This window comes from Oryctolagus cuniculus, chromosome 1, assembly GCF_051225735.1.
Source record: "Oryctolagus cuniculus isolate XC-2025 breed Fujian yellow rabbit chromosome 1, ASM5122573v1, whole genome shotgun sequence".
Lineage (NCBI taxonomy): Eukaryota > Metazoa > Chordata > Mammalia > Lagomorpha > Leporidae > Oryctolagus > Oryctolagus cuniculus.
This window is the reverse complement of record NC_142867.1, coordinates 218,231,839-218,251,076: the sequence shown is the minus strand read 5'-3', so window position 1 is coordinate 218,251,076 and position 19,238 is coordinate 218,231,839. Positions and strand designations below refer to the sequence as shown.

Genomic DNA, 19,238 nt, shown 5'->3' with positions numbered 1-19,238 from the left:
GCAAAGGGAGAGGTTTTGGTTTCTGAAAGAGGGAAATAGATTTGAATGTCTACATTTCTTGGTGCAGGTGCTGAGACTTCGGTACCGGAGCTGTGTTTTAAAGGGAGCAGGACTGGCGGAGGAAGGTTTACAGCTTGTCTATACTCCCTCTTCCCCATTGGGCCGTTTGTACTTGGTGCTTAGATTAGGCTTGTTGCTTTAAAAGTGTTTAATTAGGGAAAATCAATACATGCCATTAGATATTTCATAACATTACTTTTATTTAATTTTTAAAAAGATTTATTTATTTATTTGAAAGGCAGAGTTACAGAGAGGCAGAGGCAGAGAGAGAAAGGTCTTCCATCTGCTAGTTCACTCCCTAGGTTGCTGCAATGGCCAGAGCTGCACTGATCTGAAGCCAGGAGCCAGGAGCTTCTTTTGGGTCTCCCACATGGGTTCAGTGGCCCAAGGATTTGGGCCATCTTCTACTGCTTTCCCAGGCCTTGGCAGAGAGCTGGACCAGAAGTGGAACAGCCAAGACTCAAACCGGTGCCCATATGGGATGCCGGCACTATAGGCGTTGGCTTTTCCCGCTATGCCACAGCGCCGGCCCTATAACATTACTTTTAATAACGTTACAAGCACCACTGTCTGGGTCTACCAATTGATGTTTAATCACTGACTGCTAGACATCAGGGGAGAGTCCAGATTCTTGGTGTAAATATGAAATTTGCACAGATGGGGTTGTTTGAAGGTTAATTCCTAGGAGTCAAGTTCAAGGGTTTTGGCACTGTTCTGCCAGATGCACCTTAGCAAGTTTCTACCATGTCATGCTGCAGCTGACGAAGAGCTGGATGCCCTGGTAGCCCTTTCTCACCCAGATGGGGAGGCGGTGGCAGCCTTTTGGTGTTTAGTTGTATTTGGTTAAACCATGGTGCTCACCGTGTATTTGGTGCCACAGGTGTGGTGGGCAGAATAATGGACCCCAAACATCCGTATCCTGGTCCCTGGAAGCTGTGAATGTGCTCACTCATCAAAGGGAACCAAGGTTGCAGGTGGACTGACTTTGCGATTAGGAGATGATTCTGGGCTGTTCCGGCGTGATCACACACGTTCTTTAAAGCAGGAAGGAACCAGAGAGAAGTGGAGAAGTGACTGCGTGACGTCTGGGCCCACTGATGTTAGCTTTGAAGGCAGAGGAGAGGGCCCCCAGCTTAGGAATGCGGGCGACCTCTAGAGGCTTGGAAAAGACAAGGAAACAGATTGACTCTGAGGCTCTCTGGAGGGGAGCGTGACTTGAGCCCAGGGAGATGGCTCCAGGACTTGGATGCGTGGGGGTGGTTTTCGGCCACTGGGTTTGCAGTGCTTTGCTACAGCGGCTGCAGGGGGCTCACACCATGTGTACTGTGTCGCCAACACCCCTTAGAGCTCTGGCCCCTGGGGAGCACGTAGCTCTTGCCTGTCGGCTTCCGTGCCCTGGTGTTGGCCTCACGTGCGTTGCCTTCTTCCAGGTGCCAGGCTCTCAAGTGTCTGGAGGGGCAGATCCGTCTCCTTCATGCCTGTCAAGCACGTTCTGGTGTCTGATGCTCCCTGTGGAAAGACGGGACCAGGACGGTTTTGTTAAGTGCTGGACTTGGAAAATCCTGCAAACAACTCCCGAATACCCTTCACCTCCATGAACCGATCGTTAATGTCTTGCCGTTTGTCTTATCACTCTCTCTCTGTTGCTGTCTTCTGTATGAACCACAGGACTTGTACACCTCATGCTCCTGTCTTCCTGAATACTTGAGCAGCTTTTTTTTTTTTCCTATGAACAAGTTCATTCATGTAGCAAAATCACAGAGCAGGGATCAAATTCGGTCAAGGTAGCATCAGTGCCGTGCTGTAATCTGATGGCGATGCCTCATTCCCGTGTTGCCCCTGGTCCCAGGAGAGTCCTTTTGTAGCAGTGCATTTTTGTTTCAGCGCAGAAGCCAGTCCAGGGTCACACATCGCATTTAGTTGTCCGACTGTTTGATTGCATTTCCTTTGGAACTGGTCAGCCTTTCTATATCTGCCTGTGGCGTCCATGCCTTTGAAGGATTCCAACTCATTATTTTGGAGAATTTTCCTCTGTTTTGGTCCCAACCATGAGGCAAGGCCCCAGGTGGATCCCATGATGTCAGTGTGTCCCATTATTCGTGAGGGCCACCTCCATCCCCTGGGTCTGTACGGTCTGCGCCAGATTTGAAATTACCCGTTCTTCCTATTGTAATGAGTAACTACTTTATGGGTGATATATTGCGACTCGGTGTGTATTCCCTTGCTCATGGAATGTGAGTTCTGCCTGATTTGGAAATGACTACTCATTTTCTCAGCAACTCTTGATTTTTTATTGTTAGAACGACTAGTGTGACCTTTATATATATATATATCCCAGCAGTAGTCCATGCAGTCCCCAGGGCTCCACCCCATCTCTCCCCGTGGTTCACCCGGCACCTCTGGCCTCCTGGCAGAACGAGGGCTCCACTTCTCCTTTATTTGCAACAATTTATGGAAACTCTTCTGTCATTTTACCATAGAGAGCAGCTTGGTTCTCTTCTGTATTTATTTCGTGTAGACATAAGCTGGTGCATTCTTGCCTTATTCCTTGTGGTCATGAATTATTTTGGTACCCAAAGTGTCCCAGATTTGGGCATGGCTGTCCCTTCGAGCTGGCTTCGGTGTCATTTTGACAGGTGCCCATCATGCTTTGAGCACTTCCTTACTTTCTGGCTCAAGAAAATGGTGCTGACTCACCTGGCTGTTTTCCTGGCCCAGCTGTGGACTCAGCCATTCTCCAGTAGGCCCTGGCTCCCTCAGAGGGACTGGCACTGGGAAATCAGGGTCTGGAGCTGTCTTGGACTTGGTGCTACTCTGCTGCCATTGCTGACAGGCTCTTCAGTGGAGCAAGCTAGGAGAAGTATTTGCATGTCTTTGTGTGCATGTATGTGATGCATACTGATTCCACATACTACATGTGTGTATGCATGCGTGGGAAATGTATTCCATTATCTGTCTGAAACTGTGTGTCCATTCCTACTGGACCCTCCTCCTCCTCAAAGCCTTCACCTATCTCTCCAACAGCAGAAAATCAAGAAGCCCCCTCAACAGATTAACTCCTTTGCGCCTTTTTCCAATAGGCAAAAGCAGTTGCCGAATCACTGCTGCCCACCCCCGTGGAACAGGATCTCAGGAGAGTCCCCGAGCTGTTTGAAGCCCGTTCGGTCTTTAAGCTGAGCGTGCACTAAGGGCTGTGCGCTGGTGTCAGTGCCTTGGGCACGGTGATAGCATTCGTTTGAGATAAGGTTGATTTATTTCTGGTGGCATTTGGTGGGGTTCCCCGTCTTTATTGGGGTGATTTTACTTTCTGAGTAACTACAGCAGCCAAATTCTACAGGAAGGTAGACTTGGAATATGACTTCTCCCCCACATCCATTCTACCCACACGTGCCTACTTCTTGAACGTAACCAAATGAACAGGTTTCCAGTTTATTTCAGCCAAGCTAAGCAGGCTTGTGGGTGCTGCATCTCCTTTCTTATATAAAAGGTACTATGCTTCACATGTTTACACTAAATTTTTAAAAATTTATTTCATTTATTTGAAAGATAGAGTGACAGAAAGAGACAGGGAGAGATCTTCCATAACCCGGTTGACTTCCCATATGGCCACAATGACCGGGGCTGGACCCGGCAGAAGCCAGGAGCCAGGAGTTTCATCTGGTTTTCCCATGTGAGTGACAGACACATTAGCAGGGAGCTGCATTGGAATTAGAGCAGCCGGGATTCAAACCAGCTCTCCACTGTGGGGTGCTGGTGTCCCAGGCAGTGCGCTCCGCACAGTGCACTTAATTTTTTAAATGTGGTAGGTTCCTGGGACTCGCCTCATGGCGTCTCCTCTTTGCAGCAGCCTGATCTCTGCCTGGGACTGTCCCATGCTTCATTCAGCCGCTGTCCTCTGTGTGGGCATTCAGGTTATTTTCAGTATTTTGCAGCTGTAGGTGGCGCTGCAGTGAGTAACTGTGCGCACATTTTTTATCTGTTTGTTTTTACTTTGGAAGCAGTCTTCGTGGGCGATTGCTCATAGTGGGATCCCATAAGTGTTTTACCTCCGGAATTCCCGTCTGCCATGCAGGAGGTCCCTGTGTCCCGTAGCCAACAAGTGCTGTCATGTTTGTCGTGTTTTCTGTCTCCTTCTGATCGGATGTGTGAGAAATGGAATCTCTCTTTTTTTTTTTTTTTTTTACAGGCAGAGTGGACAGTAAGAGAGAGAGAGAGAGAAAGGTCTTCCTTTGCTGTTGGTTCACCCTCCAATGGCCACCGTGGCCGGCGCGCTGCAGCTGGCGCGCTGCGGCTGGAGCACCGCGCCTATCCGAAGGCAGGAGCCAGGTGCTTCTCCTGGTCTCCCATGGGGTGCAGGGCCCAAGGACTTGGGCCATCCTCCACTGCACTCCTGGGCCACAGCAGAGGGCTGGCCTGGAAGAGGGGCAACTGGGAAAGAATCCGGCACCCCGACCGGGACTAGAACCCGGTGTGCCGGCGCTGCTAGGCGGAGGATTAGCCTAGTGAGCTGGGGCGCTGGCCTGTGAAATGGAATCTTGATGAGGCTTTATTTTGTAGATTTCTTACTATGAGTGAAGTTAAGCATCTTCAATTTTAAATCATTTTTAAAAGATTTATTTATGTATTTGAGAGGCAGAGATAGCGAGAGAGAGAGAGATAGCGAGAGAGAGAGAGAGATGGAAACATCCTCTGGCTCACTCCCCAAATGGCCACAACAGCCATGCCTGGGCCATGCAGAAACCAGGGACCTGGAGCTCCATCCAGGCCTCCCACGTGGGTGCAGGGGCCCAAGCACTTGGGCTGCCTTCTGCTGCCTTCCCAGGCACATTAGCAGGGAGCTGGATTGGAAGCAGAGCAGCTGGGACTGAAACCAGCACTCAGATAGGAGATGCCAGCGTCACAAGCCACGGCTTGACCTGCTGCACCACGACAGCGGCCCCTGTGTCTTTTTTTTTTTTTTTTTTTTATAACTTGCCCAGGTCTTTGTGTTTTTATCATCAGGATTTTGTCTGTTTTCTCCCTGAAGTGTAAGAATCCTTGCTGTGTTGGGGCTGACTGGGCTCTCAGCTGTGATGCAGAGGGTACTGCAGTGCCCTCCCCCGTGTCTCCGCCCCTGCTGGCTGAAGCGCCCTGCACACGTGGCCTCCACAGTAGAGTTTTACTTCCTCCCAGTTCTGGATCCTGGGAAGCCCTGGGCCAACGAGCCAGCCCCTTTCAGTTCCCGATGTGGGCAGGCTGCACAGCTTCCTTCCCGCCGTGTCCTTCATCTGTGTGCCCACGCTCTGCCCTGTGGGTTAGGGCCTCACCCTTGACCTTGATGGCCTCCTCCAGGACAGGCAGAGTAGGGGTTAGGGCTTGAACCCCAACTTGCCAGTTACTGTTTTCTTTTGACTTTGCTTATGGTCTTTTTCAACGTAAAAACTGTGTTACGTTTCTTAAAACATTTTTTTTTCCAGTGCTTGCTATAAGCCATCTTTGGCTGTTAGTGTTTTGTTTTTTACTTTTTAAAGTGGATTTATTTTTACTTATTTGGAAAACATAGGGACAGAGAGAAAGAGAAAGAGAGAGAGAGAGAGATCATTTGCACGGAGTCCTGAAGGTGAAGAAGGGAGGGGAGAATGTTCTGGGCTGAGGAACAGCAGGTGCGGAGTTCCTGAGGTGGGAAGGAACTTTCTGTTCGGTGAATTGACAGATGTCAGGTACGGCTGGGTTGGAGGGAATCTGGGGAGGGAAATGTGAGATGCGGCTGCGAGCTAAGCCCCCCGCAGGTTGGGTAGAAGAGGAACTTGGAAGCCACTATGGAGTTTTGAGGAGGGCGAGACAAGATCACACGTGCAGTCTGAATCAGTGCCGTTGCTACCTGGGGTAGCAGGGGGCAGGGAGACCACTCAGGACGCCGTGGCAATGGTCCGAGTGAGAGCCGATGGTGGCCGGGAGCAGAGTGGACGTAGTGGATATGGAGGGTCCTGTCGGGGGAGAAGAACTCTGCCTTTAAGTAAAATAAATCTTAAAAAACAAAACAACAACAACAAAAAAAACCTGAGGCAGACCAGCCCGTACCTGAGCTTAGCGTGTGCCCTTACCTTTCTATTATATTTATTTTTGAATATGAGCAAGGTTTCCTGACTTCTGAACTGTTGGGAAAAAAAAACAAGTGTTGTCTCATTAAAACTGCATTGCACACTTATCCTGAAAGGGAAAATAAAGCCCATTAAAGTTTTATACCTGACATGGAAAACTATTAAAGATTCATAATTGCAATAAAACTCTTCCATCGAATTTGGATTTTCATTGTGGTGATGCTGCCGTCAGCGGGATCCTCACTTGAAGCCACAAAACCCGTTTCAGGGCAGCCTTGGGGAGGCGGTGCGGGAGGCGGAGAGGCAGGCGGGGCCGAGGCTTCTTGGTGAGCACTTTCCCGGCACGGCTTGCACCTGCCTGCCTGTCCCAGGAGGAGGGACTCCCCCTCTCTGGCTCCGCACAGGATCAAGTTGTTGGCGTGCTCCCGACAGCCTCTGGCTAGGGAGCTCAGAGCTCCTGTCGCCTGCTTGTCTGTTTCCAAGTTGTCCTCACCAGGCGTGAACAGAGTCCCTACTGTGTGCGTGGTAGAAGCCCAGGACCAACTTGGGAGAGGTGGATGCAGGGCAGGCTGGCTGGCTGTTATTACAGGAGGCATGGTTGGTATGGGTTCAGGCATGGGTTTTGCAGGCTGGCGGCCCATCCCAGCTCTTGTCACTTCGCTTCTCGGCCTCAGCCTTCTCGTCTGTAAAATGGGGAGAGTGGTGGGTGCTTCATGACCCCAAGGTCAGTGCATGAGGTCAGCTGAAGCTGGAGGTGGGGCTGAAGGAAGGGTAGAGGAGCTCAGAGCACGTGGAGGGCGCCCTGCCGGGTAGCCGGCCTCACGCTGCAGCGGTGGGTGATCCGGCTCCCAGCACGAGGGAAGGAGGACTTGGAGTGGGTGAATTGCTTTCCCAGTGGCAGGGGACAGTCACCCAGGCACCCAGGGTCCAGCAGCCTTCCCCCACCCCCATGCTCCTGTGCCTGCCTTCACCCTTGGGCAGCGAATTCCCTGCCTGCTCGTGGTTGGCCAAGTTCAGAGGATCTCCGTGTCCTGCCCTCGTTCAAATCCCTTTGCTTCCTCCTCCCAGGGCTGTGCATGACAGATGAGTCCTTCCCTGGCCTTGACCTGCAGGGCACGCCCATGGCCCGCCCCCACTCCTCCTCACTGCTGATAAACAGGACGCCATGGTGACGAGGGAAATAAACTGCCTGATTCACGTCTCCTTCCGTGTCCTCCTGCCAGCGCCGGAAGTGGGCTGAGCAGCGACAGAGGCTTGCTCACGCGTTGCCATCGCTCCTGTCCCTGGGAATTCGGGGGTGCCTAAGAGGGTGCTGTCGGTTAGAACCAGGGTCTGTGCCTCTCCATCGCAGGTCCGCACAGAGGAGTCTCCCAGCTGCAGGAGACCCCTCGGAAGACCCCGACACTTGCAGCCTCTGTTTGCTGCCCATTTGCCACTGCCATCTGCAGGGAATCCCCAAACAGAGCACGCGGCGTTCTCTGGGAGAGAGCAAGATCATGCCTCTCACTGCCTGTCCCCCCCCCCAACCTCAGATCGCCCCGACCGAGGAGAGGGAAGCAGAGGGAAGTGACATGGGGAGAGGGAGGACAGGTGGCCCCATCGCTCACCGTCCACTGATCTCCTGCAGACCAGCACTGTGCCAGGAGAAAGGCAGCCCAGGTGGGAGGAAGGCTAGGGGGAGGGTGGGCTCCACTGCTGGCTCAGTGTTTGCTTCCTGTGTGATGAGTGACCTTGAACTGGCCGCTGGACAACTCTAAACCTGTCTCTTCTGGAAAGGAAGCCAATGAAGAGCTTAGCTCGTGGCTTCAGCCTCTCCTGTCTCAGGCTCTGTGGTCCCATTTGATTGTCACAGCTACCTGGGAGTTGGTTGAATCACACCCATCTTACAGATGAGAAAACTGAGACTTGCAGCACACCTGAGTGCTGTGGGCAACACGCAGGTAGTATGGCATGGTGGCCTGGCGTCTGAACGAGGGGCTGCGCTTGAGGGGCAGAATGCCACACCCCCCTGGCCACTCAGGGCTGCTGTGAGAGCTAGGGGGACGGGAGTAGGTTGAGGGTAGTTTGGGATCTGTGAATCACCCTGTCCTGACAGGGCTTACAGAACTCTGGCGCTTTCCAGCAGGTGGAGCAACAGAGAGCGCTGGGCACGCGAAATGGCCCAAGTCAGACCACCTGGGCTGCGGGGAGACCCGGGAAGCAGCCTCGAACAGATCTTGGAAAACAGACCCCCGAGGAAGAAAAGACAGCAGCGCCCTGCGGAGAGATTGGGAAGATGGGTGCACGGACCCCCGCTCAGCAGGGGCTTCCTGAGTCTGACTCCCGTTTCCCAGCCGCTCCCCCGCTGGATGACCCCACGCTGCCTCCTGCAGATCTGGCGGGAATGTATCTATTTGGCAGGCCTGAGTGATAATGTGGCCAGCACAGCAAAGCTGTGATTTCACGGCTGTTACTGCTGAGGGTGAGGTCCGGGGGTGCTGCGTGAGTCACAGGACTCAGGTTGTGTAAGGGACAGGTGTGGGCGCAGGGCGAGGGGCAGCACTGCAGTGTGGACACCAAGGCACCGCCTCAGCCCCGGCCCGAGAGCCCGTGGCTGCAAGGTCACCGACACCCCTTCTCCAGGGCTGCCAGCTGTGGGCGCACTGAACAGGCTGCACATTGAACGTGGAGTTTCAGGTCAACAGTGAGCCTTTTTTTTTTTTTTTTTTTTTTACACTATGTATTGTGTATGCAGTATTTGGGACATACATATATATTTCCAAGGAATTGGTTGCTTATCTGAAATTCAAGTTTAACCGGGCATCAGTGTTTTATCCGGCTGCCAGGGAGAGGCTGGTGGAACGGAGTTGGTTGCTCCCCCTCTTCTCCCCCAGGCATGCACCTGGGGGCAGAGTCTGCAGGTAGGGGACACCCTTATGTACCTGGTCTCTCCAGTGCTGGTTCCTTCAGTTAAACTGTGGGGATGGCATAAAGTGCATGAAAGGAAAGATTCAAATTGGTTCCCTTAGTGCAACGAAGGCTAGAGCTGTAGAGGGAGATATTAAGCAAACAGTGGCTGCCCGGCACAGCCTGGACTCCGGCGTGGAGCAGTGGGTGCCGTGGGGAGGACTGTGCGGGCAGAGACAGAGATACAGCTGCCCCCCGATCAGGGAGGGAGGCTGTTTAATGAATCTGGTGCGAGTGGAGCTGGCAGGATGTGTGTTTCTCCTCCACTCTCAGAAAGTCCTGGGGGCCTGGGGCGGGGCGGGGCGGGGACGGGGGAGTCTCTTTCACTGCTGCTCTGCTTAGTGTCAGAGAGAGAGGCCAGGAGGGGGCTGTGGAGGCAAGGTAGGAACTGTTGAAATCCTCACCTCCGTGCATAAGCACACATCGAGCGCCTGCTGGATACCAAGCCTGAATCTGTTGTTGGGGCTCCTCTCAAGAGGTATACAAAGAGACCAGCTAGGACTGCCGAAGCTCCAGGGGCCCAGGCTCCTCACTTAGGGGGCTCAGAGCCACAGAAGGGAAGGAGTTACAGAAATCTCTGGGGGATAGGTAAAGGGTGTGGCATTCGGAGACAGGTGGGACAACGGGCGTGGCCTTGGGACACAAGCTCTGGTGACCATAAAACTGAGAGGGCAGTCCTGAGCCAGGACCCCTGTTTTACACCCAAGGAAAGTGAGGCACAAAAGCTTGTTGAGGGGCTTGTGGGGGCCACACGGCATGCAGTAGCAGAGCCAGGATGTGTGAACCCAGGTCGGTGGGCCCCTTAACCATAGCAGTTTGCTGCAGGGACGGTCACTGGGGATTTTTAAGCAGAGAGGAGCATCCCAAAGCAAGAGGGTGATGAGATCCATCTGGTGCTGTGGCTGTAGGCTGTTTAGACGTGAATGCGCTGGCTCAAGAACCTCAGCGGGGGCAGCAGGGGCCCAGGGCCAGGCCGCTGGCGTGGACAGGGCTGAAGGTTGGAAGGGACTTGTTGAAGAAGCCACTCGGAGACCGCAGGGCAGAGTCAGTGCTGGGGTCTGGCGTTCAGATCTAGCTGCTGCAGTGGGGCCAGGGAAGGGTGGCAGGACAGTGGGCTTGGACATGCTGGACTTGAAGTGATACCACGTGATCCCCGCACAGAGCCCCTGGCAGCAGCCCTGGAAGTGCGAGGGCCCAGCCACCCCCTGCACGTGCTCTGTGACCGCAGACCACAGGCTTGCCCTCTCTGAGCCTCCATTTTCCCCCTGTTTATGGAGAGCAGCGATGCCTCTTCTGTAGGATGTTGGGGGTGGTGCGGCAGGGGAGACGTGTCACGATTCAGACAGGGCTGGCGCCGGGCAGTTGGCCCTGCTGGGCTGGGGCAGAGAGGCTTGTGGGAAGGAGCGCCTTACTCACATGATCACTTGTCAGTGAATTCCCACTGTGGGCCAGGCCCTGGGGAAACAGTGTGGAGCCGCTTGTGGAAAAGCCGGTGACAGCACCCAGCGGAGGCCACTCGCACCGTGAGCGACTCGAAGCGGGAGCCAGTCGCCCCACGCAGCGCAGCGCAGCGCCTGGCACATAGTGGGGCTGCAGCAAATGTTGGGGGGACACTTGAAACCCAGCACAGACTGCCCACTGTGCCTGGGTCCTGGACACCCAGCGTGGCTGCAGGTGCTGAGGGGAGAGGTCAAGTCTGAGTTAGAATCATTTTCTGTCCCAAAAACTCCCCCGGTGGGGGGCCAGACAGTTCAAGGAGAGACAGGAGCCTGGGGCCAGGGTTTTGGCTCTCAGCCTGGTTATCACATCGCCTCTCAAACTCATTTTACTTGGGGAAACCCTGGGGATGACTGGGGGGGTCGCTCACATGCCATCAGCAGGTTGGAAGCTGGGGAGAAGGCGGAAGTACTGAGGGTGACAGACCTTGGGCGGCTGCCCCAACAAGCCCCGGTGGGTGGGGCTGCCCCTGGGCAGCCCCCACACACCCGAGGACCATCTCGCACTGCCGCATCTTCCCTCCCGACCGCTCCTTCCATTTTTGTCACACATTTATTTTTATTGCAAAGGCTGGGGTTGTTTGCAGTTTTTTGCCTCTCTTCTTTATTATCCTTGCATTAAAAAATGTTTTTTTTTACATGATACAATAAAGCTGCCCACTTGTGGTAGGATTCCAAGTAGTATATATTGCTCTAATGGGAAGCTGGTTTTCTCATTTATGGCTTTAATAAATTAAAATGTTGCTTACAATTTAAGGTGGTATAAGAACGCATGCTTAGGGCTAAATTCTCAACAGTGTCAAAGCATGGAAGGAGAACACAGAAGTCTGACCTCTTCCCTCTCCAATTCTACCCGCACTGCAGCCTGTGCGGTGACTTATCTCTGGATGAGGGGACCCCGGGGGTGTCGCTGTAGACCCTGCAGCTCTTGCTTGGGGCAGCGTGGGCTCATGGTCAGAATCGGGAGGCCAGCTCTGCCGCTGACTTTGCTGTGTGACCCTCGGGCATCTGCACGACCTCTCTGAGGCTCCCGGGAGGAGGAGGAGTGTTGGGGGTCAGCATCCTGCCAGCAGCCCTGGTGACGGTGTGTGTGGTGGCCCTGGCAGGTCGGGGACCAGATTCTGGAGGTGAATGGGCGGAGCTTTCTCAACATCCTGCACGACGAGGCCGTGAAGCTGCTCAAGTGCTCGCGGCACCTCATCCTGACCGTGAAGGACGTGGGGAGGCTGCCGCACGCCCGCACCACCGTGGACGAGACCAAGTGGATCGCCAGTTCCCGCATCACGGAGATCGCCGCGAACTCTGCAGGGTCTGGCCGCTCGGCGTGCTCTGAGCTCATGTCTGCAAGCCAGGCAGCCCCTTCCCAGCCCCCCCCCCCACACACACCTGCTCACGGGGTCCCCTTGCTTTGCAGGGCCTGGCCTTGAGCACATCCTTTGCTCCTGCTGGCCTCAGTTTCCCCGTGGGAAGCGGAAATGCATGATCCCATTCTCTGCTTTCTCTGTCCTCAGGCAAACCCCTTGCCTCACTCTCGGTCCTTCCTGGCCACACCTGAAATGTGGGCGTCATTCCCCTGCCCCGTCCCCAGCTGCTGCTAGTGAGGAGCCCGTGAGGGAGTGGGAGCGACAGGGTCTTGGACATCACTGAACCATGACGCATGAGCCAGGCGGCTGCACAGGTGCTGATAGTGCACTGTGTCACCTGTTGGGCCCCTGGCAGCTGTGGCCCCCCAGCCAAACACACCCCAGAGCAGCTCTTCTCGCTCTGCCCCCCCCCGCCTTTCTTCCACCTGCACTATATGACGCCTTTGAAGATATCATTGGCCAATTTTTTTTTTTTTTTGACAGGCAGAGTGGACAGTGAGAGAGAGAGACAGAGAGAAAGGTCTTCCTTTGCCGTTGGTTCACCCTCCAATGGCCGCCGCGGCCGGCGCGCTGCGGCCAGCGCACCGCGCTGATCCGATGGCAGGAGCCAGGAGCCAGGTGCTTTTCCTGGTCTCCCCTGGGGTGCAGGGCCCAAGCACTTGGGCCATCCTCCACTGCACTCCCTGGCCACAGCAGAGAGCTGGCCTGGAAGAGGGGCAACCGGGACAGAATTGGCGCCCCGACCGGGACTAGAACCCGGTGTGCTGGCACCGCTAGGCGGAGGATTAGCCTAGTGAGCCGCGGCGCCGGCCCAATGGCCAATTTTTTTTGAAAAATCTTTCCCATAAAAAATCGGGTCTCAGCCAGCGCCGTGGCTCAATAGTCTAATCCTCCACCTTGCGGCGCCGGCACACCGGGTTCTAGCACTGGTTGGGGCGCCGATTCTGTCCCGGTTGCCCCTCTTCCAGGCCAGCTCTCTGCTGTGGCCCGGGAGTGCAGTGGAGGATGGCCCAAGTGCTTGAGCCCTGCGCCCCATGGGAGACCAGGAGAAGCACCTGGCTCCTGCCATCGGATCAGTGTGGTGCACCGGCCGCAGCGGCCATTGGAGGGTGAACCAACGGCAAAAGGAAGACCTTTCTCTCTGTCTCTCTCTCTCACTGTCCACTCTGCCTGAAAACAAAAACAAAAACAAACAAACAAACAAAAAAAACCGGGTCTCCAGCTGCTGCCTCACCCTCAGGAAGTCGGGCACCTGGCACCCACTTTTTGGTGTGAAAAACATGGGCAGGAGCTGAGCCACCCACAGACTGCATCTGGGCCCTCCAAGATTCCCGTCCCCATCCGCCAAGGGCTGGGGGCCCTGGTACAGGGCAGTCACCCGTGCCCTCTGCTGTCTCCAGGTGTTGCTGGCCTGCTCCTGTGGGGCTGGAAACAGCCCGAGACCCTGCCGTGTGGGCGCTGGGGGCTGGGAGCCGCCCATCTGGCCAGGGGTTCATGCATCCCCGAGGAACCCCTGGCCTGAGGCCGAGACGCTGTGGTTTTCTTAAAGCTTCTCCCTGCCTGTCCCTGGTGGGAGCCAGTTGGGACCACTCGGATGTGCACCTGAACATGCTTGTCTTTCTTCACAGGTTTCCCGGGGACCTCACAGCAGAGGGGACACACAAGGTAGGGCGTTCTCCATCTCGGGGTGTCGTGGGCTTCCTCACAGATGCCCGGGTCAGGAGCTCGGGGCTGGGCAGCAGGTGCCAAGTTGACTTTGGCGCAGTGTCCCCTGTGAGCCTACAGTCCCCTGACTGCCCTTGCATCCCCCGTCCCTGGTGTCCCTGAGTGCCTGCCAGGTTCCAGCGTCACCCCTGGCCCCAGGGTTAATGGCAGAGAACAAACAGATCAGGTCCCTGCCCACATGGAAGTCCCACCCAGGCAAGGACAGAGATACACAAACCGGTGATTACACAAGGTGCTCAGAGCCATTGAGGTGGGCTGTGGGGGATCAAGAGAGAGGTAACAGTGAGGCCAGACCTCCGTGGGGTGGGAGGACAGAGGGAGAGGGAACCACCCCTCCCCAGGTGGTAGCAGAATTCTGGAGCTGTGAGCTCATCGCTGAGTGGAAGTTCATGGGATCAGAGTCTGGTGGGGGCAGGGGTGGAACACAGTAGGTGCCAGGGCCCTGAGGCAGGGAATGGCTTGGCTTGCTGGCAGAGCAGAAGAAGGCATTTGTGGAGGAGCTGGGAACTAGCGGGCAGCTTATAGGATGGTAGGATCACTTGGGTTTGGGGGGTGGTGAGGGCGTGGCTCCTAACCTGAGATAGGAGATAGCCCTGGAGGGCTGTGAGCAGGAGCCACACGGCAGAGGTGCTGTGCTTGTGGCTAGGAGATCTTTGCAGCAGCTCCCGCCATTGATAGAAAGGGTCCCGGGGGCCCAGGGGAGACCTGATGGCATCTGGGACACAGTTGGCCACATCTGAAGAGATGACAGAGGCAAAGGTGCTGTGTGGGTGCTGTGCCCTGGCTGTGGCCACATGGGGGATATCCATGGGGCTTACTGCGTGTGCTGACACCACCCGGGGGCCGTGCGGACCGTGCCACCCCTGTGTAGTGCTGCCACCGGCTTGGCCCGCTCCCCTGGCCACAGAGCAGCTCAGAGTCGCCGGGCCGCTGTCTTTCTGTCTTTCAGCTGGGATTTTACAGGGGCCCGGTGGGCTCGCAGGTGACCCTGAGCAGCCTGGGAAACCAAGTGCGTGTGCTGCTGGAGGAGCAGGCTCGGCACCTGCTGACTGAGCAGGAGCGCGCCACCCTGGCCTACTACCTGCATGAGTACCGCGGGGGCAGCGTCTCTGTGGACGCCCTCACCATGGCCCTGTTCGAGCTCCTCAACACCCATGCCAAGGTGAGACTCCGCCCTCCGCCCTCTGCCCCCAGCTCCTTGCCCAAGCACCTAGGAAGAGGCAGGCCTGGACTGAACCCCAGGCAGAGACTGGGATCCAAGACAGCCCCCCCGCCCCATCCCCAGGAAGCTGTCATATCGGTGGGCAGTGGTGTGGTGACTGCTAATGCAGTGCCTTTCAAGGCTGAATGTGTTGTAGAATCCCCCATCCACCCACCTACCCATTCCCCATTGCTCTTAAAGCAGCGCCGGGCCCCATCCCAGGCTGGCCGAGGCCTCTCGCCTGTGCACAGCGCCAGCCAGCAGGGCTGTGCACAAGATCCCCAGGGCACTGGGCCTCGCCTCCAGCTCTGGTGCAGCCGCTCTGAGGCCCAGAAGTGTCACAGAAGAAAGGGATGGAGTCCGCTGGGGGTGGAGTATGTTTTGGGAGACTTAACAGAGTGAATGTGGCGTGAAGACAGGTTGCGAGAAGGGGGAGCCAGGGCCTCCTGGGGTGACTCGTGCAGGTATGTGCCTGCAGGAGGCAGGTGACGCTGGGCCCCGTGGCTGGGCACAGGTGTTTGGGCTTTGTCCTGAGAGCACTGGGAAGCCATAGAGGGTTACAGACAGAAGGTCTGATGTGTATTCAGTAGGGGTGCAGGAGGTCTCACCTCCTGTGCTGGAGGACTCCAGATTGAATGCCCTGCCTGTCCCCCCCTCCAGTTCTCACTGCTCTCGGAGGTGAGAGGCGTCATCTCCCCGCAAGACCTGGAGCGCTTTGACCACCTGGTGCTGCGGCGTGAGATTGAGTCCATGAAGGCGCGGCAGCCCCCGGGCCCTGGGGCCGGGGACACCTACTCCATGGTCTCCTACAGTGACACGGGCTCCTCCACAGGCAGCCACGGCACCTCCACCACCGTCAGCTCGGCCAGGGTGAGCTGCCCGTGCCCTGTCCCCAGCTTGAGGGCCAGGGCCAGAGTCCAGATTCTGGCCTTGGAGCTAGACCATTCTGGGTTCGAATCCCAGCACCACCACTTTCCTGCTGTGTGCCCTGTCTCTCCAAGCCCCAGTTTGTCCATCTGTAAGAACCCGGTAGTTAACTGAGTGCCTACTGAATGCCAGGGAGACTGGTGAGCAAGAGCCATGACCCTGCCCCAAGGGGCTCACAGCCTGGGGGCCAGGGGCGGAGGTTAAAAAAAAAATCATTATAATACATGGGAGGACCAGATGGGGAAACAGCAGCCCAGTGCCTGGCCCCTGGAGAGCACTTGGTAAATGGTGGCAGTCAAGGCCACAGGGCCATGATTCTAGTTTTCTCAGCAAGCCACTCTTTGACTCTGGAGCCCCAAGCCCAGCCTGACTTCCTTGCAGACTCACCAGCCCACCAGAAAGGCGCCAGGGCCCTCTGGGAGTATGGTTTCACCCCCAGCACCCAGAAGTAAATTCATGCCAGGAGGTGTTGGCCGGGAACAGCCTGGGGGAAGGGCCTCAGGGTCGTGCCATGAGCAAGGTGGCATGGATCAGGGGGCTGCTGGGCTCTACCCTGTCCTCCATGCTCCGAGATCACCCCTCCCCACCATCACTGGGAAGGGGGGGGGAGAGGAGTGTTTCTTAGCCACTGTTGCTCCTAGATGCTGAGCTGGAAGCCTCCTGGGGAAGTCTGAGCCCCGAGGCAGACGGCGTTGGACAGGGGCAGCAGAGGCTCTGGGGGTGCAGGGACGTTCAAGGCTACAGACGCATGGCTTCCTGGGCATGGGGGAGCTGGCAGCTGCCGAGACACTGCGTGCCCCTCTTCCACGGGCTCCAGCTCCCAACATGGCTTTAGCTCTGGGGCTGGGGCTGTCTTGAGGATCTTCTGCTCCACTGCCTCTATCCTGGCCATCTCGGGTCACCTTCATCCCCAAGGGTCCTCGTCCCCTTCCTGGGGCGACCCTAGAAATCACCACGCATCCCTCCAGGGCTCTGGACGAGGCCGCAAAGGAGGCAGTTTCGTGTTTTAGAACAAGGCATTTCTATGTTGTTTGTTTTTATATTTGACTTTCTGAGAGGCAGAGAGAGAGAGAGAGACTAACGGAGAGATCACCCATCTGCTGGTTTGCTCCCACATGCTCAGTCCAGGGCTTCCACGTGGGTGGCAGGAACCCGGTCACTTGAGCCATCACCGCTGCCATCCAGGGTCTGCACTGGCAGGAAGCCGGAGTCAGGAGCTGGGGCTGGGAGTCACACCCGGGGCCCTTCAGTGCTGGCAGGAGGAAGCTGGCCCTGCCTATACTGCGTCTGCGCTGAGCACGTGCAGTGACGCCACACCCCGGCAATGGACTGCTGTCGGCCTGCAGGGACTTGGCCCGTGTGACTGTTTTCTCCTGGAACTGGCTCCACGGAGATGGGTTCCCCAGGGGTTCTTCAGGAGCCCGGAACCAGTGCTCTACAGCCTGGGGCTTCCCTGTTGCAGTCCCAGCGTTGTTCCTTTAGAATGAGGGATGCGAGATCCTGTGGGCAGGCCGGCGTGTACTCCAGCCTGGGGAGCAGGAGATCTGCATTTGAGCTCTGGACTCCTGTCCAGAGTTTCCCCGTGGTCTGACGTCACTGCTGGCTCTGGTCACGAAGCCTGAAGCCCCAGGCGCGGATCAGGCTGGAGCATAGGAGGATCCAGGTGACCCTTACACCTGGAAAGGGCTCTGGGCAGGGCTCAGGACCCCCAGCCCAGCCCCAGCTCAGCACTGGCCCGCGATGACCTTGTCCCAGTCTGGACCCCAGCGATGGCAGTGGGCCCTGCCCTGCCCCAGGGGCCCTTGCTGCAGATGGCACCCCCTGGAGGCAGAGCTCAGAAAGGCCTTGCAATGGCTTTGAGAGAGTTTCGGGGGAGAGGCGGCAGGGGTGGTCCTGGTGCCTTCTCTGAGTTCTCAGGATGGGAAAGGCACTGGGGACTTGGCAGTCCACGGCCCACCGGGTGGACACATCCGGGGTAGGGCTAGCCTAGAGCGGGACGAGCTCCCGAGAGAGTCGTACAGAGAGGTCACTTGGCCTTGGGGCCTCGGTTTCCCCGCTGGCGGAGGAGTGCTGCTGTATCCTCCCGCTGTGCACTGGGAGGGTTAACCCAGAGAAAGGACCAAGGCCCAGCATCTGGCGCAGCCGAGGGTGGGGGCACCGCTCTTTCTGACCATCCCAGCCTGCCCGGGGAAGTCCAGCGGGTTTCTCTCCCTGGTCTGTGGACACCCGGAGGCCCCAGGAAGCTCAAGGCTGGGGGCCTGGCATTCCCCACTCCCGACCTGCCTCCCGCCAGGCGCCCTGCCCATATACCCCCGGGGCTGTGCTCTGCCATGGCAGGGCTTGGGCCTCCCCAAAATGCAGGCCTCCTCTGACCCAACAGGGCTGTCTTCAGGCTCTGCCTCTCCTTAGTAGGCATGGCCTTGGGCAAGTCTCTGCCTTCCCTGAGCCTGTTTGTCCATTTGCCAAGTAGGGATGGTCCCGGACCTGCCCAAGGGGAGCAGCCGTCTTCCACAGGCTCTGCCTCCAGGATGTGTGCATTTCTTTTTTTTTTTTTTAAGATGTATTTATTTATTTGAGAGGCAGAGTTACAGACAGAGAGAGGGAGAGACAGAGAAAAGTCTTCCATCCTCAGGTTCACTCCCCAAATGGCCACAATGGCCAGAGTTCCGCCAATCCGAAGCCAGAAGCCTAGAACTTCTTCCGGGTCTCCCACATGGGTGCAGGGGCCCAAGCGCTTGGCCATCTTCTACTGCTTTCCCAGGCCATAGCAGAGAGCTGGATCGGAAGAGGAGCAGCCGGCACAAGAAACAGCACCCATATGGGCTGCCAGCGCCACAGGCGGAGGCTTAGCCAACTGTGCCACAGCGCCAGCCCTGCCAGGTGTCATTTCTTCAGGGCCCTGGGGACTCCTCAGTGTCCCCCAGAAGCAGGCAGAACACAGGGTGCTGGTTGTCACAGGGAGGCCTTTTTCTCCCACCCCCCCCCCCCCGCCCCCTCTATCTTCCTGCCTGGAGTAAACAGAAAAGGCCCTGGAAGGTCACGCGTGTTTTGCATGTGTGTGTGCGTGCTTTGGGGGCGGGGTTGTTGCTGTGCCCACCCCTCTCCCTAATGTTTATTTGATGCATTTTTCTTTTTGCCTTTTGCCCGACCTTCCTCCCCAGGAGCGGCTGCTGTGGCTTATAGACCTGATGGAGGTACCGTCCTTCCTGCGGGTGGGCGTGGTGGGCGTCCCTCAGCCAGGGGCGGAGGCAGGGGGCTGTGGCCCTGCTTGCTGCCCCCTTGTGATGGAGACCAGGACTGCTGCGTGGTGCTCTGGGTCCCTCCTGGTCACCAGGTGGTCAGGTGTCACAGGCTCTGGTGTGAGCGTGGCCCCTCCAGATCCGACTCGGCTGCCCCTGGCGGTGTGGCCTCGGGGACAGGTCCCCTCTGTGGCTGCAGC

The 19,238-nt window shown here is 56.7% G+C and overlaps 1 protein-coding gene across 7 annotated transcripts in view; it reads left to right on the top strand.

Annotated features, from left to right (window-relative positions):
- Window positions 1–19,238, top strand: part of WHRN (whirlin) — a 92,877-nt gene that overhangs the window by 56,606 nt on the left and 17,033 nt on the right. For 4 of the 7 annotated variants that reach the window (XM_017350103.4, XM_017350106.4, XM_017350104.4 and 1 more), the window contains 5 exons: window positions 11,689–11,891; window positions 13,575–13,611; window positions 14,621–14,833; window positions 15,533–15,742; window positions 18,961–18,993. In XM_017350103.4, the coding sequence (XP_017205592.3) occupies window positions 11,689–11,891; window positions 13,575–13,611; window positions 14,621–14,833; window positions 15,533–15,742; window positions 18,961–18,993 (696 nt within the window). Of the gene's footprint in view, window positions 1–11,688; window positions 11,892–13,574; window positions 13,612–14,620; window positions 14,834–15,532; window positions 15,743–18,431; window positions 18,815–18,960; window positions 18,994–19,238 lie in introns of those variants that run through there. The other 3 variants (XM_017350105.4, XM_008273395.5, XM_089319762.1) reach the window with 2 other exon arrangements.